At 43.8% G+C, this 25,138-nt stretch overlaps 2 protein-coding genes across 6 annotated transcripts; both read right to left on the bottom strand.

Annotated features, from left to right (window-relative positions):
* On the bottom strand, positions 1–20,752 carry dnm3a (dynamin 3a). Of its 3 annotated transcripts, none has more exons than XM_069150575.1 (21): positions 20,184–20,752; positions 17,771–17,844; positions 17,192–17,341; positions 16,825–17,028; positions 16,527–16,625; positions 15,575–15,735; positions 15,360–15,493; positions 15,127–15,262; positions 14,865–14,932; positions 14,648–14,786; positions 14,475–14,561; positions 14,293–14,363; positions 14,147–14,207; positions 13,167–13,193; positions 12,335–12,448; positions 6,896–7,005; positions 3,534–3,645; positions 2,746–2,907; positions 2,104–2,327; positions 1,845–2,003; positions 1–394 (listed from the first exon to the last, which is right to left on the bottom strand). In XM_069150575.1, exons 1-21 carry the CDS (start codon positions 20,342–20,344, stop codon positions 361–363), a joined length of 2,487 nt encoding a protein of 828 aa, XP_069006676.1. In that variant the 5' UTR covers positions 20,345–20,752; the 3' UTR covers positions 1–360. The 3 variants fall into 3 exon arrangements, with proteins under 3 accessions (XP_069006676.1, XP_069006678.1, XP_069006679.1); XM_069150577.1 differs by having other exon boundaries at positions 3,540–3,645; XM_069150578.1 differs by lacking the exon at positions 13,167–13,193.
* A 456-nt stretch (positions 20,753–21,208) lies between these two features.
* mettl13 (methyltransferase 13, eEF1A lysine and N-terminal methyltransferase) lies at positions 21,209–25,025 on the bottom strand. 3 transcript variants are annotated; one of them, XM_069149946.1, is made up of 9 exons: positions 24,796–25,025; positions 24,387–24,659; positions 23,832–24,300; positions 23,525–23,724; positions 23,226–23,415; positions 22,430–22,594; positions 22,094–22,306; positions 21,873–22,004; positions 21,209–21,643 (listed from the first exon to the last, which is right to left on the bottom strand). In XM_069149946.1, exons 1-9 carry the CDS (start codon positions 24,946–24,948, stop codon positions 21,351–21,353), a joined length of 2,088 nt encoding a protein of 695 aa, XP_069006047.1. In that variant the 5' UTR covers positions 24,949–25,025; the 3' UTR covers positions 21,209–21,350. The 3 variants fall into 3 exon arrangements, with proteins under 3 accessions (XP_069006047.1, XP_069006048.1, XP_069006049.1); XM_069149947.1 differs by having other exon boundaries at positions 22,430–22,591; XM_069149948.1 differs by having other exon boundaries at positions 24,857–24,942.
* Between the last annotated feature and the right edge of the window lie 113 nt (positions 25,026–25,138).

Here is a 25,138-nt window from a genome sequence, read left to right as displayed (position 1 = left end):
TTAAAAAATAAAACACCTGTTTATTCACAAACAGTACAAACAGTGTATGTATATTTTCTGTAAATAGAATCATTCAAATTGCTGTTTTCTATTTACACAAATTTCAGGCACTTGAGAGAAGTCAGCAGACAGTTGCGCACATTCCAGCATTTACGGCCGACGAGATTATGTACAAAGCAGCTTCAGGACGGAGTGGATTTTGCAGACAGCCGGTCCCACAGGAGACGGAGAGAAGCCCCTGCACAGTGCTTCAGCTGGATAACACATCAGCAAGGTCGTGGGTGTCTCTGGGTAGCAGTCAGCTTGCAGCTGGAAGGACCACAGGGGAAGATGGGTAATGGAGTTCTGAGCAGAGAAGACTTATTTGACACTTGGGATTGCTGGGGGTTGCCTCCTGAAGAGAAGATGAGATCATAGATATTATTATGTGATTAGGTGTATTATAACAATACTAACAGAATGCCAGTGTAAATCCCGAGAAAACATCTCTATCTGATAAAAGCTTACACAAGGAGAAAATAATGTAAACATTTCATTTGCATGGTTTTCAGAAGATGCTGTCTATTACTGCAGCTTTCTTGATGTTAGACCTAACAGGCTGATCAAAGAGATGATGTCTGATCCCTCATCATTATCATATATAAGTCTGAGTATGCAGCATTGAGGTCTAATCTGAAGCTTAAATGCAAGCTTTCCAGGTTTATATTCAATTTGATTTCAATTTAGTTTCAATTTTTCAAACGAATGAAATATCCAACTAAATATAAGCATTTAATACATATGCAATACGTCTCCACCGCATGTAGAAAACTGACCCATGGCATAAAATAATTGCTGACCCCTGGATTAAAGTGTTGTCATGAAAGATATGAAAACTATTACACGGTTATGTGTAGTAGTAGATGAGTTTGACAGTTTTTGAAAGAAGAACAGAGACAATTTGAAGAGTGAAGAAAAATGATTGATTATAACTACAGGATAGAAATGAGAACATGAGATCTGATTTAGCGAGGAGCGTATACAATTGTTGTAGCAGTGCCTCTCAGGGTTCACAGCTGATCCCAGTGCAATTTCAATGTATTTAATGTATTTAACACATTTATTGTTTTGTTTTTTTATTTGCCCGTACTGCCACACATTTCGTTACACAAGTCATGGCCAGAATCCGGAGTTAATAGACTTTACAATGATGAGAATAAAACGAATAACACCACATAGGCTTATAGAAGTAGCCTCATGTTCCATGTATCTATAGGGGAGGCAGAGAGGCATAACGCTGGATGGAAAGAGTCAGGAGAGCAAAGAGACTGTGTGCGGGAAAGAACCTAAAGAACCATTGGAGAGCACAGAGGAAATGAGGCAGAGAGAAAAAGGAGTGACAGGCCAAAAGCAGGGGAGGAACGAGTGAAAGAGAAGTGAAGAAAAAGGACAAGAAAAAGAGGTACGGGGAAAAGGGAAAATAACGGTTATTGCATGAGGGAAACTGAGGAAGGCAATAAAACAAATGCTCGCTAGGAGAAAAAAAAGGGAGGAAAGAGGGGGATGAAGGACAGAGAGAAAGATGAAAACTTGACAGAGCGCTCAGCCTGTTGTCTCTGGCTCCAGTAGAAAGCTGCACGGAGAGAAGTCCTGTCTGCTGAGGCTGATGGGAAGGAGAATATGAGAAACACATTTTCCAGCAGACCCCCACCCAGCTCAGATTACAACTCTCTCTACTCCTGAGCCTCTGTAGAGGAGCGTTTTGATTGTGTGTTTGTGAGTGTGTATGCACAAAGTCCGGGTAAAGACCTAGAGGTCACCATAATCCAACAGGTCAGGTTTCAGGGTCTAATTTCTGTGGTCACCTGGGTACACTGGTTGTGGCACGGCTGTGTTGACCGGTGAGCTTCTGAAAGCTGTCAGGAGAGACCCGGGGTCCAGTGTGGGGCATCTGAGGAACAGGTGGCGCATGTCCACGAATCACTGGCTTAACACCAGTCACCGAGTCTATAGCAGAATTTGAGCTGGGCAGAGAGGAGACATTAAGTGACAGACCTCAGAGGCACAGATTTTTTTTTTTCTGCATTTAACTGGACGTATGCATCACTGTGTGTCCGTTTGTACCTGGTCAGTTGTATCCAGGAGGAGTTTACAGGTGGAGGCAGAGGGGTGCTGCAGGTAGAGGTGGAGATCTCTCCGATGACAGCGAGCGCCTCCTTCAGGGCAGCGTGTTTGCGGAGCACTTCCACCCGGTGCTGCTGCTGCTCTGGTGACTCATCCATCAGTGCTGAGCATTCTCCCAGAGCGTAGAGCTGGGCCAGGAGCTCCGAGCTAATGAACTCCTTCACCTACAGAAAGGGAATATAAACTGCTGTGACAAGTTCAACTGTAGACTTTGTAAAGTGATATTTTACTCTGATTTGGAATTAGGACTCCAAATTCTTTCAGGGTTGGTGAAAGTCTTTCTTTTTCCTGAGGTTTCTCTTGTTTTACAGTCATTGGAATATGATCAAATAGTGTAAAGTAAATAAGTGCATCTCAGACAAAGAAATACAGATTCTAAGTTATGAGAAAGATTATTGCTGCACAAATTCACTTAAAAAGGTTTGACAAACAAACTTTTTCTGCAAGGTAAGACAGCTTTTAGCTGTTAAAAGACAAAGAAAGAAAGAAAGAAAGAAAGAAAGAAAGAAAGAAAGAAAGAAAGAAAGAAAGAAAAAAAAGGACAATTACTTAACAGTTATCAGTGTGGTCTGGATAGCTTACACTGTTGACCATGAAGTGCATGATGGTCTTTGGCATTAAGTCCCTGATGGTCTTATGGATGATGCTCATGTAGGAGTCAAGCAGGTTACGAATGGTCTCCACTTGACGCTCCAGCTGAGGGTCTGTGAAGGTGTCAGGAGGGCCATTTTCCTGCCCGTCCACCTGAGGGACAGACAGACAGATTGGGACATACAAATACTATGCAGACAATGCTCACATTTTAAACCACTGATGTACAGTTTAATGAGCTGTAAGGACCGCTGAGTTAACGCAGCTGGTAATTTCATGCTTCTACATATGCGACGCACCATCTTGTGTGTACTGCAGTATCTTTGTCATCTTTTCTATGCTGGTGACAAGAAGAAACACACATTTGATAGGATAAGAACAGGGAGAGCAGAACAGAGGGAACACAAAAAAGGGAGGTAAGGAGGAGTGGGCAGAAGAAAGAAAAGGGGGAGCGGGTGAGGGACGAGGAACTGCTGATTAGAAACAGACTAGAACACACACACACACATACACACATATTGTAGTGACATCATGGACCAAGAATGCTGTGCTAAGGAGCCAACGACAGAGCGCGATGGAAGGGGTGGGGGACTTGCTTTTTCGCTTTGGCAAAGGGGAGAGAAGGGGGAACACGGAGAGAGAGGGGTACGGGGTTACGGCCAGAGGTTCAAGGTTAGCAAAGGCAATAAGTGTGTTTAGAACAAAGCTAAGGTGCAGACAGGTGCAGCTCCCCACAGCGAAGGTCACGGTTGTGTTTCATTAGGGTTCAGAGTACTGACACCGACTTTCTCAGGGTAGACGCCGGCTCGCAGCAGAGAAGCCTTCCAGCTGTCCAGCTCCTCATGAGAGTTACAGGCCAACTCCAGGCATTTGTAGTCCTTATACACGTTCCTGCAATTCAGTACATTCCGGTCAGAGGTCTCCAAAACATATAAAGTACTTGCACTTTCCATTATACAGAGTAATAGACAAAGAACCATACTTTAACTACGACACTAGGTTGTGGGGAGATTGGCCCATTGCTTACCTTACTGTCATAAAAACATACATTTCATACCATGATTGGTGGTATTACTAATCATACATATTTTTTTCCTTGTGAGTTCTGTGTAGGAGATATTACCAGATTTTAGTTGCTTTTGAGATGACTCCAGTTATAAGTTAGGGTGTAGTGTATCTAAAAGAGAGCACTCGAGTCAAAAACGTACCAGGACCACGTGGATGATTTCACTGTTTTACTTTCTTCATACACAACATACCTCATGACTCACTCTGAGCCTAAGTCAAATGTTACTGGGACAGGGATGCCTTGATGTGTAACTGATGAACCCATCAAAACACAAGAAAATATCATTTCATGTGTTTGCTTTTTAAGAGTGTCAGCTGAGCTTTCATAAGACTATTCTTAACTTTAATGTTGGAGAAAAAAAATGTAGAACATGTCAAAATGACAATGACAAAACTATTACGATATCACAGTACAACTGTCACAGCCGAGTCTAATGTATTGTATGAGGGCGTGTTTAAGTGGTCCACTAGCTGACCTGTGTCTCATTCCTCTGTCTTGCGTATAAATGACTAGATACAGGGGTAACAGAGGCCATTAGGGTTTATGGGCCAGCCCCATGATGACAACTACAGAATAAGCACAAGTTTTTGATGGACCTTGGGCCAGACTCCCCAATATTACATGTAAAATACAATCAAAGAGAATGTAAAGAGAGAACAACTCACTGACCAGTGTTAAGAACAGAAAGAAACACAAGAACTTGTAACCAGGCAGATCTACATATATACATATTTCGTGTTTTCCCTAAATTTGGGGAAGCGCATGTGCTGGATAGTTTTTGTTTTTTTTCCCCAAGAACATTTAAAATTTTCGAATTAAAAATATGCCAATTTTTCATTTTTGTTATTAATCATTATTATTACCATATTTGTGTAAAAGTTTCCAGAAATTTGAAAAAGCTAAAGCAGATAATCAACAAACTGCACCCAAAACTCGGTAATGAAGTGCCCTGCAGAACAGAATTTGATGCTCTCTACAAAGACTTGGATTAGGTGGTGCCCAGGATGGCTTGGGTGCTGCTCCTAAGCCTTGTAATGGTAGGGAAACCCCTGCATACCAACAAGGACACAGACGCACGGACAAAATAAATAAAACTATATTTCTCCCCAAATGCAGTGCTTAAGATGACCTCCATCACTGCATCTTATTTCCTTCTCTCCATCATGATCTTTCTCACTGCTATTGATTGCCAAGCTCTTCACACCATCTCACCATCACTGTGCTTTGGCTGTGGAGCAAAGTAAGAAACAAGCAAAGGATCTGGAGCACGTTGTGGCCCATCTGTTAAACATTTTGTTTTAATCACTCCGTTGTTTCTTTCCTCCTTTTGTTGTTCCCTTTTCACATTCAGAACACACAGCAATTAACCTCAAATATGTGAAACCTTTGTGTGTGTGAGAGCAACAGTAACGGAGACGGAAAGCGGATAGACTGCGGCAAACGGAGAGCGATATAGAAAGATCAAGAAATGGGCTTCCAGTTTGTGTGTTTGTGACTGGGCAAGGCAGCGTGAGGCTAATAAGTCAGGGCGTGGTGGCTAACAAACATGGAGCCAGGCCAACCATGACAATACTGGAGTGCTATTACACCAAGATCAGGACACTGACATGCATGTAACACCAGTGTGCACACACTAAAATGGCTCTCTAAGCTGATTTATCACTTACATCAATATTTATTTTTCTCTTCCCTTTCCTTCTGCTAGCCTCTCCTCAGCTCATGGCCGGTGTGAGTTTTTTTCACTCGTCTTGAGGAATTTCTGCAGAGCCCTGACTGCTTTAGATTTGAAGAGTTTCCTGAGGTTTTTGATTACTGTCAGACAGGGACAAAGCCACTGCAATGTCTGCCCCCCCTCCTCCGAGAGAGAGAGACACACACACACACACACACACACACACACACACACACACACACACACACACACAAATACAGAAAGAGAAACATAGAGAGTGAGGGTGCAGGAGGTAGGGGGGGGGGGGGGGGGGGGGGGGGGGCGCCACAGGACAGACTTTGACACATTCCTGGCCGATGGCTCTGATACTCTCTCTCCCGCTCTCTTTCTCCTCTCAACCCTTCCAATTCTTCTCTCTCCCTCCTTTTTGTGGTGAGTCGAGCAATTCTTTCCAAACAAGAGCAGCCTCATCTCTGATCCAAGCTCTCTGGCTTTGATTAGCTGCTTAATGAGCCTGCCTTCGGTATGCTGTGGTCTATATGCGCAATCCCTGCAAAGGCACGCACACACACATATGCACGGAACACAACCCCCCCCCCCACCACACACACACACACACACACACACACGCAAACACACGCACACGCGCGCACACACACACACACACACACACACACACACACACACACACACACACACACACGCACACGCATACACACACACACACACGCACACACACACACACACACACACACACACACACACACACACACACCGCGCGCGCGCACATGCGCGCACACGCACAAATCCAGTTTGTGTGTCCGAATGCAGCACAACACAGAATTATAAACAAAGCCCACATGCTCTGGTTCAATCAGCCAGGCTTTGGGTCAGCTCCAGCTCCTAAACACACACTCTGTCTCTGTTTTCTCCTATGATCTCTGTCCTTCTCAATCTGTTTCACACACATAAACCCAGAAAACTCAAACCAAACCCTTCCCTCAACAGCCTGGCGTATGCTCCACAGCATAAAAAAATGACACCCGCTCTAGTACCCGCTGGATATCCTTTCAGTTCCGGGGGCAAAGTTGAACAGAGGAGGTCAGAGGAAGGGCAAAACACCACTCTGATATCTCCTCCCTTTCCTCCTCCGACACATCCACCCTTTTAAAATATCACCTAAACCTCAACAAGCAGGTGACAAGAGGAAAACTCCCTTTTCTGACTCACACACTCACTCACCAAACAGGCACATACTAAATGAAAAAACAAAAACACAAGCCTCCAGCCACACACACATGTGCGCACACACGTGCGCACACACACACATACACACACACACACACACACACACACACAAGCACGCACGAATGCACGCATGCACGCACGCACGCACAAACCTTAACTCTGTGTTGAAGATAGCAAAAACAAATTTGCTGGACATGAAGCCTTTTTCCACATCTCTGAGCTTTAAGTTGTCCAGAGGAAGCATGTACTTCTTCTCTTTCTCCTGGAAAAGATAGAATATAGGAAGAGAAAAATTTGACAGAGGTATGCAGAGTAAATATGACATCACAGAGGACACAGGTGCTGATAGCAAAAAAAAAACAAAAAAAACACCAGAGACTGAGGCCGGTTCACTTGGGGACTTTAGTTTAAATAGTTGTGTCTGAGAAAATATTCTTTATCTTGCACCAAAAAAAAAAAAAGAGAGAGAAAAAAAAAAGAGTGTCCGAATTTAAGGTGAACACGAGATGTGGGACAATGTGCTAGCAGAGCATCCAAGTTCATATAAGAAGATGTGTCTGACTGTCAGAGGGACTCGCATTAACAAACCCCTAACTAGCGAAAGAGGGAGAGAAAGGGGGGAAAGAGATGCCATAAGTCTATGGTCTGTCATCACCATTGGGACTTATGAATGACGGAGAACAGTTGGAGGAGTGAAGCTATACTGGTGTGAGGAGAACCAGACAGTATGGAGGCAGGGTACAGAGAAGTGAAGCAAGGCGGGAGGGAGGGAGGGAGGGAGGGAGGGAGGGAATGAGAGAAGGAGTGAAAAAAAAAAAAAAAAAGAGGGAGAGAGGCCGGGCCCACATGTGAAAGTCATTACTCAGACTCGGGCTCTAACACAACATTTCTCCTAAAGTGAAGCCCTTCCCCCTCATTTCTCTTCCCCAGCCTGCTCCCTCTGTCTAACCTTTGAGAAGGGGCCTTCCAGAAAGCCTGGTTATAGGAACAGCCATGGATGGGGTAATGAGAAGGGTAAAGATGAAGGCGAAAGGTCACCTCCAAAGAAAAGAGAGCAAAAGCATTGCTGCATAAAAAGGTGCCTCGAAAAAAGGATGCTGTCTGTGTTTAGATGCTGACCTGCCCGCCTGAGCATGTGCCCACATGTGGTATGAGATGTGACTATGTTGGTTGGACATTTTGGTCTTCCCTCTCTCAGTGCTCCCCTGAACCCTACGACTCTCTTCCTTTGCTCCCCTTTTCTTTTTTCCAAAGGGGCCCACTTCCTGTAACAGAGGCCGAAAAAAAATAAAAATGACAGAATGCGATTGGCGCTCATAGAGCAACATCTGGGATCGCTTTAGACAGAGGGGGAGGAGACTGGAGCGAGTATAGGGTGCTCTGATGGGGTAGAAATAGAAAGTAGAGATGAGAAAAAGAGGAAGAGGAGGGATAGAGGTGGACACAGGGAGGCGAATTTCATAAAAGCAGACAAGGAAACTTTGAGGAACATGGAGAGCAGGAGAGAGTGTGCAGAAGAAGTGGGGAGAAACTGCAGACCACTCCAAAAGTTGATTCCCCATGGGTCCCATCAACCCATATATGGCTGCTAAGTTCCTCCCCAACTCTCTCTCCTTCTCTCACTCCCCTTATTTCCTTATGCCTTCCCTGAGTGAACAGGCAGATCCCTCGCTGAATGAGTGAATGTGCCACGTCAAGACTGGATACTACGCCTGGACACAGCCCTGCGGACCAGCGACTCAACATACACTACCATCTCTGAAGGAAGGACACCCATAGGAGTGGATGTCTGATATGTATGTGTGTGTGTGTGTGTGTGTGTGTGTGTGTGTGTGTGTGTGTGTGTGTGTGTGTGTGTGTGTGTGTGTTTGTGTGTGTGTGTGTGTGTGTGTGTGTGTGTGTGTGTGTGTGTGTGTGTTTGTGTGTGTGTGTGTGTGTGTGTGTGTGTGTGTGTGTGTGTGTGTGTGTGTGTGTGTACGTGTGTACCCTGCGACTCAGCATTGAGACCGGATAAGAAAGAAGAGAATAACAGAGGAAGCCTTTTGCCAACTCCTCTCTCCGCCTCAGGACTGCTAGCAAACGAGCAGAGATGGACAGCACAGCACGAGGCCGAAGAGAAGAGAAAAGGGTCCTGCTCCGTCATCCCAGTGTTCAGACTACCTGTTCAGGATCTTACTGGTGTACAGTAGTCTGCACATTGGTTAGACTGTGCAAGGAAGTGCCTCAGCAGCCTACACTAATATCGCACACACACACACACGCACACGTACAAAAACCTGCATGTACTCTATGCTGAGACAAATATAGGGTCAAATATTGTCTTGTGTTTCTTGCTTGCAGATGTCAAATATCTTTAAATGTGCATCCACTACCAGCAGATTTTATTTCTTCAAGCAAGTCAAGCAGCATCTCATTTTGTAGCATTTCTCAGCTTCAATTAAGTGTTGGGTAATAGCGGTTAAAACATGTTTACGGTAGAGATGTTTACCTCCAAGCAAGAGAAGTTTTGACTTTCTGTTCAAATTTTTAAGGCTAAAATGAAGAAAGCTACAAATCAGCTGAGCGTATTTTACACACATTCAATGCAGAGCTCTAAATTAACTTCTTTTTCTTTTCACAGAGTGCCTTACATTTTAGTTATTTTTGTGCATGCGCATCTGTGTGGCAGTATGACAACTCCTGTGTTCACAGACATGGCGGCACTGCTTTGTATATGCATGTGCGTGCATGTGTGTGCATATGTGTGCATGTGTGTGATATTCCCAGGGGTGTCAGGGTGGTCGAGAAGCCTCATACATCAGAGCTGCTCTGTCTGAAGCTGTGTCTCCCCTTTCCCAGAAACTAATGGATTTGAGATATGGAACAGGCCTCACACACACACACACACACACACACACACACACACACACACACACACACACACACACACACACACACACACACACACACACACACACACACACAGGAGTGCATGTAGATTAAGTGTGTAGGCATTAGCTGTCTGTTTTTCTTCAGGCTGCCTGGTGGAGCCCTGGCAGTCGCAGGGTGAAGGAATGTATGTCTGTTCAGTGTGCTGTGGAGTTTAAACTCTGAACTATTATGCCACACTGTGTGAAGTCAGTACAGGGTACAAATATCGTAGTACATAGGAAGAAGAAACATCGCTTAGAGGCCCACAATTTTTGTGTGTGGAAGTACTCCACAGAGATGGAGAGAGGAGGTTGGGAGGGGAGGTTTTTGGGAAGAGGGGCGTTTGTGAGAGAGACTGTGGAGGAGTCAAGGGGGGTAGGGGGGTGGAGGGGGTTGGGGGGTCAAACGGGGGAGGTCTGCAGTGTAGAAACAGCCATGTGGGATTTCTCTGGGCAGATCTTGGAAGCTGGTGTTTGGACAAAGCTTCAGATTTTCCAGCCAGGAATGTGCACAGTCCCAGGGAGACTGCCAACCACAGAAAGGGGGGAGAAAGAAAGAGAAAGAGGGTGAGACAGACAGAGAGAAGCAGAGAAAGGAGGAGTAAAAGGCAACTGAGGTGAGAGAAAGAGGAAATAAAAGGGGGGCAGCAGTCAAAGAAAAAATAAATGTCTGTGGAGGTAGTGTGGGCGGGAAGTTATGAGAGAACTATAAGAGAGAAGAAGCAGAAGTTTGGCTTCATTGTCTGTGTGTGTGTGTGTGTGTGTGTGTGTGTGTGTGTGTGTGTGTGTGTGTGTGTGTGTGTGTGCATGCGTGCGTGGACACAGAGATGCATGTGAAAAAGCAGTAGATGTGATCTCCTGTGATAACATGGATGACTGATGATGTACTCAGGCCTCCTAAACACATAAACAGCTGATAAACCTGCCAACATAGTGAGGAAGAGCATAGATTAAACAATTAGTCAAAAAGAAGCTAAATTACTGTAATTCAAATTTGGACTTTCCTTTTTGCTTCTTTAATCCTTACTGTGAAGCATACGTGTCCTCTCGCGATTTGCAGATAGCCAAAGATTGTTGCTCTGATCTGATCAACAGATATTTGCTTGCCTGCCTTTGTATTATTTCTTGCAGATGTGCTAAGTCTGTGTGTATGAGTGTGTTGATTTGTAAATGCTTAGTAAGGCGATGACAGCAAGAGGAAACCTAAAGCACTCTGTGTGTGTGTGTGTGTGTGTGTGTGTGTGTGTGTGTGTGTACACAATATGCATGCCTGGGGCTGTGTCTGGAACACAGTGTTCAAGCCATCCAGTGTTTATCTGAAAAGTGACCATATGTGTGTCTGAGTGACTGTATATTTTCCTCTGCTGTTTGCATGCCACTTTGTTTACATCAGACTCTGCATGTGTACTGTATACTGTATATACACAACTCCGTCAACTGTGTGTGCTTGTGTGTGTGTGTGTGTGTGTGTGTGTGTGTGTGTGTGTGTGTGTGTGTGTGTGTGTGTGTGTGTGTGTGTGTGTGTGTGTGCTTGTGTGTGTGTGTGTGTGTGTGTGTGTGTGTGTGTGTGTGTGTGTGTGCTTGTGTGTGTGTGTGTGTGTGTGTGTGTGTGTGTGTGCTTGTGTGTGTGTGTGTGTGTGTGTGTGTGTGTGTGTGTGTGTGTGTGTGTGCGCGCGCACACACATGCACGCCCGTCTAAGTTTGGCTTGGGGCAGCTCCAGCTGTGTCAGAGTGAGCCACTCCAAATGCCTCAACTCCCAGAAGAGGAAGGAAAGGGGGAGCAAGGGGGAAGAGTGAGGGGAGAGCAGGACCAATAGGGAGAGGGGGGGTGTCAGAGGAATGAATGGGGGAAATGGTGGGGTTCAGTTGCAGGTCCAGGTGGCAGGAGAGAAAAGCAACAGTGAGCTGGACAGAGAAAATGGGGTAAAGATGCCCCTTTTGTTGCATATAATGATGTTTCAAAACTTCCATGTTTAGCTTCAACCACAATCTATTTTAGTGCGGTTACTGAGAACAATAACTTATGTGTAAAAGCTTTCTGCACATTGTTTCTACCAACCACTTAATTCTCCGTCTGTCAAACAATAAAACTCAGTTTCATCATCACAAATGTTAACTACCCATTTACACTGTTTTCTTCCAGATGTGAATGTTTACAGATGCTTGTTTGTATCCGTATACAAATGCTACAACGTTGTTCCCCTCCTCTGTTCTCCCGCCCTTCCCTCTTCCCATGACATCAGCTGTGACAGGATGAGACTGTTGTGGTGTGTCTGCCTGTCTACACTTGCTGTGCAGACCTTCTGCTCCTGTACAGCAGGCACAGACAGGCAGACAGATGGCAACCCCACTGACATCAGAACGGAGGGCCACGAGGACCTCTCTGCCACCAACTTCAATAAAACCATGCGGCCTTCATGTGTTAACTGTGTTAACAATAACAAATGAACAATTTCCCCTTCGACTTAATTCTCTGAACTCACCAGTTATGCCATTTCAAGCTGCGACATGTTCTAATAAACCTGTGATGACTCAAGTGTACTGCCGTGTTTTGGTTTAATTATCACACTGTCTTGGTAATTAAGAATAATAAGAACTAGAAAGAGAAAGAGGGTGAGACAGACAGAGAGAAGTAGAGAAAGGAGGAGTAAAAGGTTAATGAAGTGAATTGGAAGGCCTCACCTCATCATCCTTGAACCAGGACAGGCTCTCTGCAGACAGGATGAACCAGTATTCCCTGGCTCCACCTTTCATGATGCCGATGTTGCTGATGGTCAGCCAGCCCTTCTGTATGACCTGCAGAACAGCCAAGGGTGAAGAGTTGAGATGGCAACACTGGCAGGACCAGCACAAAAGTCTTGAGCAGACAGGTTTATATGAAGGCATGCGATGTAGGCCATACAGAGAGAGTCGATTTTGCTGATGAAAATAAGAGTTAAAGTCCAGACCAATTGACACTAGAGGAAAAAATATTTGTTTGTGACATATATGATGTAGATATGCAGCCTGGTTCCATCATGAAAATGTTTCGATGGTCATAAGTAATCAAAGAGAACACTACATATACAGGTAAAGACAACGCAGTAAGCATAGAAATAAGAGCAGCCAATCAAAACAGGATGGAAGAGATTGGGCAAGGCTGGTAGACAAAGGGCACTGTAGAGGAAAGACGTGCATTGGGTTACAGGAAATAAGACCAAGATATGACATATTCATCCTGGAAATGAGGTACATTTTTACATCTGCACATGTTTATGGAACTGTGAAAGTTAAGGATTTTTAGGTTAAGACAGAGAGAATACTGTAAAAATGGAAAAGTTAAAATAATTTGTAACATTTGCAGTGAATCAGTTGGAAATTAAGGAAAAAAAAAAAGATAAATAAAGCTAGCAAAAGCTAAATATTGCATGTGCAGTAGCATGCCAGCCCAAGACCCTGAAGCTTGACTCCTGCACACGTAATTTCCAGCAGAGGCAGTAGTGAGTGAGAAGGCTGAAAGAGATTGGTCTCCTACTATTCGACTTGAACGAGGAGCCACACCCTGGAGAAAAACAAGACATGAAGTCCTTGATGAAGTCGTTGTTTTCTTCATCATTTGAGGGGGGATGACACTGATATTGATCATTTAATCGTTATTATGAAAGCAGCATGAGAGACGGTGTAAATAACTAATGTTCTTTTAAATTTTTCAAGCTGTGGTTACAATGCACCGCTGTTCAACGAACACCATCATCATCATACATCAAGGTTCCTGACTCAATGCAATTATACTGGAACTGTGCTTTTAATGATCTGTGCTTTCAAATGTGTCACATACATTTTATGTGGCACATTAATCATAACAGATTGAGACAAAAATGCCTCATTTTTGTTTGACTTGATTCCTATTAAAAGCCAAGATCAACTTTGGTTGCATTATTGGACCCTAAATCCTACTCTGACTTATCTGCAACTACAATTGCTGATTAATGCTGATAATTAATGGTGATTCATAACACATAACACATGGGACAGTGATGTAACTGGAGGGAAAAGGTTTGGTTCATACCCTTGCACACTAAAATTCTGCAATGCAGTAAATGTTGCTTGGAGCATTTAGACATAGTTCTGCACAATGTTGCACATGTGTTTGTTTTTAACACATACACAATTCTGAATAAAAAGAAGATTTAAAGTAATAGCCAGTCTCAGATTTTGGCCTGAGGGTATTGGTGCTTAACTAAGGGTGTTTATGGTATGAGATTCTGAGATATCCATAAGTTACTTCATTGGAAGTTGTGGGTTATGACTGTTTTGTGCAATGGACACTTCAATAGTTGCCAAGAGCACTGACAGTGATGGACCAACGGGCTGTGCAAAATGATCAGCACACAGACTGACCATCTGCCATCAGACTGCCTCAAATGTACATGGTTACGATACAGTAAAAGGGCATTTTAAAAGAGCAACTCTCATGTTAATTTTTAATGAATGCAGTGCTATTGAAAGCCTCACCTGGCTTCCGGTCATCCCTGCAACAGTCGTGTTATTGCTTTGACTGTGCACCTGCTGGGAACTGAGAGGGAGGAAGAGCACATATTATTTTCTCGGTCGGCATGTTACAGTGAATTTCATAGTTTAAAATTGCTGAGGTTACTCACTTGTTGAATCCAATGAAGTCTTCGTGGTTGGTATTTATGTAGGAAAGCTGTATGTCAATAAGCAACAGGACCTGAACAGAGCAGACTTACATTAACTGGAGAAACAGAACGGTTACATATCTTAGTGGTGCAGTTAACGAACATAAACTTTTGAATACAATATGCAAAAGTATGTAAATGACCTGCTCTCTGCATTTAGTCTCTTGCTCTCGAATCTCATTGGTTACAATTCTCTCAGTCTCATCTCTCAGTTGTGGAAAAGAACTGAGCTGTAGAGAAATAAACAACAGCAATCAGATATGAGACAGTATAGACACCATGAAATGTGTAGCATATTACACAAGCACATTTATACCTTGTTGATACACTGGTACACAGTGGTGAGCAGTTCTTGACCGACCATCTCAATACATTTAATACACGGCCCTTTAAGCCTTGTTATCGCTCTCTTCACCATGGCTTCAAAGGCCAGGTCAGGAGTGAACATGCCTGTCCTGTGGGGGAAAAAATGAAACGTAAGAACAGAAAACTGTAAAGGACATTTACAGTATGTTCAGAACACGATACTGCACCTGACACCGTGGATGTTTCTGATGGCATAGTTGATCTCCTGCCGCAGCTTCCTCTCATCAGACTCAATCTGTGGACATGCACAGTACATCACAAGTCAGAGTTGAGGACGTGGCTGAGGAGCATTACAGCTACAGATGGACGTACACTATTCATAGTACTACTGTGTGAAAAGCACTATAAATGCACAAAGACAAACAAAGATCATAGACAGACAGACAGACACACACACACACACACACACACACACACACACACACACACCTTGACCAGTTCAAAGGGGAAACGCTCGTGGAAGATTCGGTTGATCCTCGCACCTCCTGACAGATTAACGGTGTCTACTTTGTCACCTGAACCCTCAATCAGCTTCTCAAAGTCAACAGCCAAGCGCTGCACTAACCTGGAGGACACAAACACACACAGACCAGGGAAAATCATGCACACATAAATAATTTAAAGGACAATATATGGACACAGACACAGAATGACTGACTGACTGTAGCAGAGTCTTGGTCCTGCTCGCCGTGTCATCAGAACTGTACTGCCTGTACTCTTTGTCCAACGCCAGAAGCTGGCTGTGCAGATGGCTCCTGAAGGCTGGCAGTGTGTCCTGGATGTGGTTTGTCAGTTGCTGCAAACAAATATTGTCAATTACAATACATACACATGTAACACGTATTTACAGCTCTGTGTGCATGCTTGCATTTTTAACCTGATTAAGTATTCTTTGTAAATACAGGGTGCCCATGCGTTCAGCCATATGTTTGTATGCCGGATGGGACAGGAAGAACTTCTTCTCCGCCTGCAGAGCTGCCTGAATGTCTTTTTTCCCATCAATATCCTTCTGATTGCGGTTCACCACCCCGATGTAACCTGGGGAGGAAGAGATGAAAGGGAAACGAGGAACATGTGATCACCGGAAGGAAGACAAAGTCCGGCAATCAAGGCCTCTGATGTGAGACAGATTCAACTTGCATTTTCTGACGTGTCCTTGGGAACTCTTCCCAGACCATCATTTGTTCCATTATGACTGTAGCATACAAGCAGGAAATGTGCGTGTTTGTGCAACAGCAGAGCATGTTGTAAAAAGCAGGCCAAATCCCCTATTCAGTAAAAGCAGCCGTCTTCATGTCTAATACGTCGGTTCTACGCTGCTACCAGGGCAGTTATTTCAGTGGGCTTCCATGGCTAATGCATTTTCACTGTAGGAGAAGCATGAAGGAGCACCTGGTGCTGCTTTACTCAGACTGTACGCTGCCTCGGGAGCTTCCAGCTTTGACTTTTTCCTGTACTCTTTTTCTTCCTCTCTTACACACACACACACACACACACACACACACACACACAAAATATTCACAAAGCACAAACCTTTTCAGGCTAGTAGCGATAAGCCCCCTTTGTCAGGCTCCACACTTCTTACTGTTACACCAATAGCATCAATAATATAATTTCTCACTCAGACACACACACTTAGAACACATGCAAAGACACACACGCTCAATGGCACAACAATGATGTCATACAAAGTACATAAACAGAGTGAGCTTTTGGCAGCTGATAAAAGACAATAATTATGTTGGTCCTCTCCAAAGAGGCTCCATTGTAATTGAATTGTCATGAGATGGCTAAAGAAACATTGTTTACACATACAAAAAGCAGCACACCTCTGCGTAGGGGAAGCAACCTGTTCTCGAGTATTTCCCTGGCATCTGTTCCTTCATCCATCAGGTCCAGCTTTGTGATTACACTAATCGTGCGCTGACCTAAAGGGGAGATAAAAGTTTATTTTATTGCCTTAATAATGGGATTTTAAAACCAGTGCAAGTATATATAATACATCCAGTATTTTAGATTAACATTTTGTTTGTAATAATGTAAAAGTAAATTCCCATAAAGACAGCAGTTTGTAGAGCTACAAAATATAAGACTATGCATGTTATCCACAAAACAGATGTGGTTTACCTTGAGGGTCAACATCCTTGGCCAGTTTAAGTGCATCAGAGTTGGCCAGGTCAGTGTTGGCAGGTGTGACTGCCAGGATGAGACAGTTTTCCTTACAGATGTACTGCATGATCATGTCTCTTATCTGGTACTCTATGTCTGCTGGCTGATCGCCTACAGGCACCTTGGTGATTCCTGGCAGGTCCACGAGAGTCAAGTTGAGCACTTTTAAAACAAACACACACACACACACACACACACACACACACACACACACACACACACACACACGCACGCAGAACACACATAGGTCATTGCTATGTCAGAGAAATAGACTGTTTGTGAATGGATATGTCATGTTAAATACCCCAAATACACACTGCGTTACCGTTTGGTGAGTGAATCCGTAGGTTGATGGGAACAGGGGAGATGGCTTTGTTAGGTCCTGTAAGTCTGCACGTCTCTGATTCGATTTCCTTGCGAATCTCATCAAAATCTGTGAACTTCTTTCCTTTACAATGGAAAAATTCACCGTACTCTGTAGACACACACAAGAAAAATCATACTGTGATAGATTCTTAATGTGTTTAGAAGCTTGCTGTACGTATCTTTGGAATATCAAGTTTGTCTGAGTGCACCAAAACTTGCGCTGCTCTTTGTGAGAGGCTATCAGGTCACAGAAAAATACAGTGACTGCTACAACTTAATTCATTCAAATTTTTTTGCAATTATTCCCTTTTTGCAAGTTTCTAAAACTCATTCGAGGTTGTTTTTTGAGATAATGCAAATGCTATACACCCTCAGACATTGCTTCTTTTCAGCCAAAGCAAGACCAGTCAGAAAATAGAGGACACAGATGTGAACATTAAATGAGGCTTGCGCCACAATTGTAAAATATAATCCTGCCCTCTGGTGGCAGCTTTAAGTACACACTCTGCCACATGAAGTGTGTGAGCTTCTTTCTTACCTGTGTCAGCACTCAGCAGCTGGAGGATTAAAGGTCTGCGAGTTACAATTCCTGAACCCCGTGGAAGGAGGTCTCTGTTACAAGAGAAAGGCTGAATTGAACGAGAGCATACACACATATAAACACAAAGGTAAACTGACACTTCTGACTTGAATCTCAGTCTGAGAAATATATTAAACAGTAAGTATGCTATGTGCTGATAGACTTGCCGAAAAAAAGCACTAACATTTGGATATATGTGATTTTTAGTTCAGTTTTACTGAACTAGACGGTGTAACAACGTAGTTTTACTATCTAAAATATCAGCAACCTGATCGGGAAGGCCAAGAATTTGTTTAATCATATGATCAGCTCTATTAGATATATAAAGACCTCAAGCTAAATGTTTAAAGAAACAGAATGCACACGGTGAAAAATATCCGTCCTCCCTCCTTTTAAAATCAGATTCAGGAAGTTTATTTTATTACATCCTGTCCTGCATTAAACAGCTGGTACAGTCCTCCAAAAATAGGGTGTCATGGCTGAGACAAAGAACTGAGGTGCGTGATAAAATATCCACACCCTCAGGATCAGGAAAGCAGACATTAACTGTCAGTGCCTCTGGACAATGCATAGGTCTCCTTGGCTTAACAGAGCTCCACTGTCTCATCTACGGCTGCAGGAAGCTCCTGACTTACTTCCCAGCATTCCTTTCTGACAGGATGGAAGTACTTATTCTCCTTATCACACAACAAACTGTCTCAGTTGCATTAAAACTTGAGCCAAAACAACTCCGTTATTCATAAGTGAACTATGTTATTTTTAGGAGCCGTGAAATCTGTTAAAAGGTCAGAAAATGATGTAACACAACAAAGCTCTGTTCAAAGCTCACTTTTGGTGAAATAAATGACTTGTAAGATCACTAAAATTCAGTTTTAGGAGCCATGTTAACGTCCACCCCATCACAAACACCTACATTGGCAGTCTGTGAGATAAGCTGCTGTACTGACTACTGTCATTCAGAAACAGCCACGTCCGGCATCCACCACTTGAGACTGGCAAAATATAGCCAGTATACTAGAGCAGGCCCTGATACAAAAAGTATGTAGACAGAGAGTGGCCTTAAGTTCTTATTTCACTTCAGTGAAGTTAAGCATGTGCCAGTTCCCAAATAGCCTGAATGGTTTTTACTTTTGACACTTTACAGTTTATTACAAATCCAGAATCTTACTGGTTAAACTATAGACATTATGAATCCTATTTTTCAGTAATGATAGATCATGAGTATTTATTACATAATGGATTTTTGGTAAAAAAAAAAAAAAATTCTGACAGTCATTCAAGTCAATAACGAGATAAGGCTCACTCATCAGAGAGAAAAGGTTTATAAGTTGTGAGTGGTAGAATGTAACTAAGTACATTTACTTGAGTACCATAAGTAAACATTAAGGTATTTGTATTTTCTGATACTCTCTACTGCTACTCCACTACATCTCAGAGGAAAATATTGTACTTTTTACTCCACTACATTTGTCTAAAAGCTTTAGTTACTTTCCCAAATAAAAAAAATGTCGTTCTTTTACTGTCCAGTGAAAACAGTGCATCTCCAAAATTAGTTATTTTTTTTTAATTAAATTCTTTCTCATAAACTAAAAGATAAAGTGCTCTTTTATGAATTTTCCTACTTTCTAAATAAACAAAGTATTTAAAAAGCCACCTGGATTAGCTGGAAACGGTCACAGTAATGTCGCTCAAAAAACATAGTACATAACATTACAACACTGGCAGGAAGCACTTTGTGCATTGTGTACTTTCACTTTTGATACTTTAAGTAAATTTTGCTGATCATACTTACATGCTCTTAATGAAGTAAAGTTTTGAATTCAAGGCTTTTACTTGTCGAGTATTTTCAAATCTTAGTACTCTTATTTAATTAAAGGAATTGAACTTGAACTGCTATATCCTCCAAGCTGTAACGAAAGACATTATATAAATTATATATAGCTTTTAGACTTTATTACATAGTCTGTGTACCTTGAAGGTGTTATCGGAAAGAAAAGGTTTATAAGTGGTAACTAATGTCCTTAAATGGTAAATAGGACATTTACTAATGCTTTATAGATCAGTTACAAATCAGATCAAAAGAGTTTACTCTCTCTATTTGGTAGACATGCAGTTATAAATGTTGGTTTTTCATGAATACAAACTCTCACTGTTCAGCAGCCATTAAATCATCAGTCATAAATGTAAAGTTAAATTCATGGATTTAGGTAAGGATGGTGGTGAAACAGTCACAAGTTGTTCTTCATACTTCATTAGCAATGCAAAGGTTCCCCCTAAAATACCTGGTCCCTGTTTTATACGTGTGAAAAACGTGTCCACAGTTCAAAGTGCTTGTATCGGTACATGAAGCTGAGGACTGGATGGAGCCTACCTGCCCACGAAGTTTTCCAGCACGGAGCTCTTGCCTGCGCTCTGGCCGCCCACCACGGCGATCTGCGGCAGGTGGAGGCTGCAGCTCTGACCCACGTTGCTCAGGCCGTCATGGAGGCGATTGATCAGCGGGATCAGATCCTCCATCCCGCGGTTGCCCATCGCAACAGGAGCTGCTCCCTGTCCGGCCACTTTGAACTCTGTTTTCTCCCTTCTAGTCAACTCCGGTCGAAAGAGTGACGACCATACTTAATTGTTACTTGTGATTAGACCCCTAATTACCTGCCGAAATGTAAAATACCGACGATAAATCCTCTTGTCGAAGGTCGGTGCCAATTTTTAAAGGTCCGAAACATCAGCAGCCGTTAGTGCGTTACTGCTAACTGCGCCTGGGAAACCACGATAGTCTCCACGTTTGTACTCAGTTCTCCGAAAACGACTCGCTGAAGACATTGTTGTCGTTTCAAAACTCCAAAAGCTCGTAGTGTGTCGTCTCCCTACAACTCTGGAAACATTGAAGGAGCTGGCCGCTGGTCGCAGCGCTCACTTCGGTCCGTGGTCGGGAGGAAAACGTTCTGCTTTGACAGCTAACGGACTAAACTTTTCTGCGCATGCGCAGTAACGAGCAGGCGCAACTCGGCGCACCCCCCCCCTCCACCCCCCACCATATACAGTAGACAAACTTCAGTGCCAATTATGAGAGTACCCTGACTTATCAGACACGGAGCGAGAGTTCACTCCTCTGGACAAGCAGCTATTTAAAATCCCACATATCCAGTGAGGGTAGGGCTCCGCTGCAACCCAGGGAACAGTGCAACTAGAACCAGAGTGTGCGATTCAACTACTGTAAATAATGCTGCTGCATTCTTTGCCAGTGAGGGAGTGAGCATGGTGCAGCCTGAGTGCAGCCCACTGGAAGCTAGGGGGAGTAAAGGGAAAGTGAAGGCTACATTTAAGGATGTGATAAAGCAATAGAAAAAAAAAATGCCTGTTCAAATAGTTAACGGCACTCGTTTCACACAAATGTAAAGATGAAATGGTCTTTACTTGTGATTTTGTGTCATACATGAACAATTTTCATTACATTGCACTGAAAGTCAAAGCATTTATTATAATTCATCTTTCACTATCTTCACCAAACAGTCGCGACATGGTTAAATCCCAAACTTTACACCACTTTCAGGTCTTTTAACATCTCTGCAATGTCTATACGTGGCCCGCGGCTGGGTTCAGTCCTGTTCGAGCACAGTGCGCCCTGTAGAGTATTGGCTGCTTGGCACAAAGATGGAGGGATGCCGGCGGTGTCCGGTGTCTCCTTTTCTCCTCGAGAGCAGAGAAGGACTTCGTTGATCTCCTCTTCTATCTTTCGAGAGAGGATGGTGGAAAACACGCCGCTCACACGCTCGAGCACGCTTTTCCTCAAGGCTGAGTCACGACATGCGAGGTTCAGCATGAACAGACCTGGCAGGAAGAGGAAACGGGAAGAAAACACATAGCTCTGATGAAATATTTGTAACAAAACATACAATTTTTTACATTTATTAGTTAATTAATTTATTTAGAAGTGGCTTATAAATTTACCATAAGGAACAACAGTTTGTTAAAATGCATTTACGGTCCTTATTTCACAACAAACATAACAGATTCAAGCACAGAGACAAATCCCCCCAAAATATTAATGATTCTGTACCTCTTGGAGTCAGCAAGTTACACAATTTCTGCAGGATGGGGGTTTCTACAAAGGCAGCAGGAGGACAACTCATGCCCAAAGTGCTGTCTTTGTTATCCACATCGAACATGATGGCATCAAACAAATGACCACCTACAGAAAAAGAAAAGCCACCGTTACTTCTTGGTATTGTTGATGAAATCAGTGGTCCTTAATTGCCCTCCGTTCCTCCCCTCACTGACCTTCTTTCTCCAGGGCACAGATGCGGTCAAGGCCGTCCCCGATAGTGACGGTCAAACGATCATCTGGTTGGAAGCCGAACCATTTCTTTGCAACCTCCAGGACAGAGGGGTCTAATTCTACAACTTCGACAGTTACATGAGGCACAAAGTCCCGCAGAAACTGAGGCAGTCCTCCTCCGCCGAGCCCCACCAGGAGCACGGACACCGGGACATCTAAGAAGGAAGACGGGGAGGAAATATATAAAGGTACTTTGAGATTTATGATTGCATAGTCTGTTCTTCCTCTTGACATCCTCGTCTACCACACTGACCAGACTGTAAGAAATTGACACACACCTTTGTTCTGTGGCTTCCCTACGCCAAGCATAGCAAGACCAGCCACCATGACTTCATGGTGCATGCAGCAGAGGAAGCCACTGTCCACCGACAGTGAGGTCGAGGATGTTCCTGGAGCAGCTGTCGCCTTGGCCTTCTTTTTGTTCCTCTTCTTGTGACTTGCTGCTGCAGGCACACAAAAACTACTCGTTCATTTTATCCATTTACAATGTAATAAAAAAAAAACGTGATAACTATATGCTGTAAATAAAGCCATTAGAGTATCTTTTTTTTTTCTTTTCATTTATTTATTTTTTATTTGTCAGTTGTTTTTGGTGTTTCTGTCTTCATCTTGGTATTAACTATTGTGCTGGGATTGTTTTGTGCTAATACTGTAAAAATAAATGTATATGCATTGTTGGTGGTGCTTGATTGGTTAGTTAATTTACTTTAATGACCATTGACCTTTGACCCCAACTTCTAATGAGGTCATCCTTTTGTCCAAGTGAGTAATTCAGGACAATTTGAAGAAATTCTTTGAAGACGTTTCTTAGATAATGTAGTCACAAGAATCAGACAGATGGGTGGAAGGGACACATGGTCACAGTGACGTATGGCAAACCAAATCTAATCCGTTCATCTTTGGGACAAACTAAATGTTTGAAAATATTCTCTCAAGGGGTTCTTGCGATATTGCGTTTACAAGCGCAGGACGTATATATGCATGCATGGACGGACAGACAACCTGAAAACAAAATGCTCCTAGTTATTGCTATCACTGTTACAGAGGTGTAAAAAAAAAAAAAGAAGAACTGACCAGTATTTGATGAGACAAGACGGCACTCTGACTGGACGAGGGCGGCGTTAGACAGGAACACAAGTCGGCGATATAGCTCTCCGTCTTCCCCTTTGACATTCTCCACACAATACTCCCCACTCAGCTGACTCACACCTTTGCTGACCTCCTCTCGCCAGCCAAGGTCACCCCCCACTGACAGAAACGGCACCTGAAAGAAGGACAGAGGGTTTTAACTAATTTGCTGATTTTGGTGACATAAAATGTTTTATTGCTTTGAAGAGCATTTAGAAAAAAAAGGAATATTAATGTGTGTTTACCTGCTGGTTGGTTGGCATACCTGGGGGAGCCAAGTCCATAACCAAAGGTGAGAGTTCTGACTGGACAGCTTGCATGTCTGTGTACTCCTGATTCCTGTGCATCGCAACGATAACCAGGCGCCGAAAGTTCGCGCTGGCAGCTAGCTGCTTTCGCCCCTCGCTGGAGCTGTAGAGCCAAGCTGTCTCACTCCCCTGAGGCACTAAGAAAGCAAGCAAAGGGCAACAAATTCATCAAAGAAGAACAAAATACAACCTGTGTGACTTGCATAGGAACTCAGAAACATGATGAAATGACAGAAGAACTCACCAATAAATATAGCGAACTGGTTTGATCTCGGCACCTTGGCACCTGGTGGACAATCTTGCACAGTGAGAGTGTATCTGGGAAGGCCGGTCTTGGCGTGGCAGAGAGTGAGCGAGAGGTTGGCGCTGGCGTCAGTGCTTGTGCGGAGCCTCTTTCTCAAGACAGAGTACGCCTGATGCTCCCTCACAGCCGACAACAGCTCTGAAACTTGCGTGTGACGAACGGGGGCTCCATCCTCTCCGAGACATATCTCGAGAATGGCCATGGGCATAGGCTGACGGAACTTGGTGCAGACCAGAACAAACACAGGCAGAGCGAAGGAGTCTTCTTCTGTCCTGTTTTCTTCCTGCAGGCAGTGGAGCCTCACCGCCCACCCGATCTGAACAAAGTGCTCCACAGCCAGCTGGATCACACTCTCCTGAGCCAGCGTCACACAGACGTACCTCCCGCCGACACTTAGCACACGGCCCACCTGCAAACATGAGAAAACCGCAGTGAGCACAATACAAAGGTGTATACCGATGACATAATCTCTGCCCTGATCAGTAGGTCTTTCACCTCAGTGAGCATGTTCCTGGCCAGCGCTCCTTCTCCTTCAGAGGCCATGGCATCCAAGGTACCTTTGTCCAGAGCTGCCTGGTAGCTGGCATCCTCATACGGAGTTTGTGTTGCATCCACCTGGTGGAAGGTGAGGCCTGGCCTGCGCTCAGAGTTTCGCTGGTTCATGTGGGTCACCACGGTCTCACTGATGTCTATGTTTGTTAGATGTTTGTAGCCGACATCATACAGTTGTTCACTCAGCTCAGAGTTACCACAACCAACCACCAGCACCTGGAGGACAGATTCACAACACACTCTGAGACTGGACGTGAATGAAAGTACTTTATTTATGCCAAACTGAAATGTATCTCATAATGACACTTCTGTATAACTATTGAAACGAGAGTCCCTGCACATCCCACGTTACCTTATCTTGAACTTTGATGTATTTATGTAACACCCCGCAGAGTTTGTTGTAGTCTCCATACCATTCAAAGGCCTTCTCTCCGCGCTTCTTAAAAAACCTCTCCCAGTACTCTGCCGAGCTGAACTCCTCGGCGGTGCGAGGTAAAAGACTCATTGTCGGCCGCGGTGCAACAAAACGTTTCAGTTTACGGAGTCAAAACTTGATTTCTACCATTTCTCCACATGGCACTTCACCCGGACAACATTGCCACCAGTACAACTCGCTGATTGGTGAATCTTGAGTAGGCGGAGCTACACGCTGTCCGGTGATTCGCTGAGGTTCTCAGCGCTGAAGTTATTGGCCC

The sequence above is a fragment of the Embiotoca jacksoni genome, unplaced genomic scaffold (genome assembly GCF_022577435.1).
Source record: "Embiotoca jacksoni isolate LCO1_2020_lvr unplaced genomic scaffold, fEmbJac1.0.p SCAF_16, whole genome shotgun sequence".
Taxonomy (NCBI): domain Eukaryota; kingdom Metazoa; phylum Chordata; class Actinopteri; family Embiotocidae; genus Embiotoca; species Embiotoca jacksoni.
This window is presented reverse-complemented; position numbering and strand designations above follow the sequence as displayed.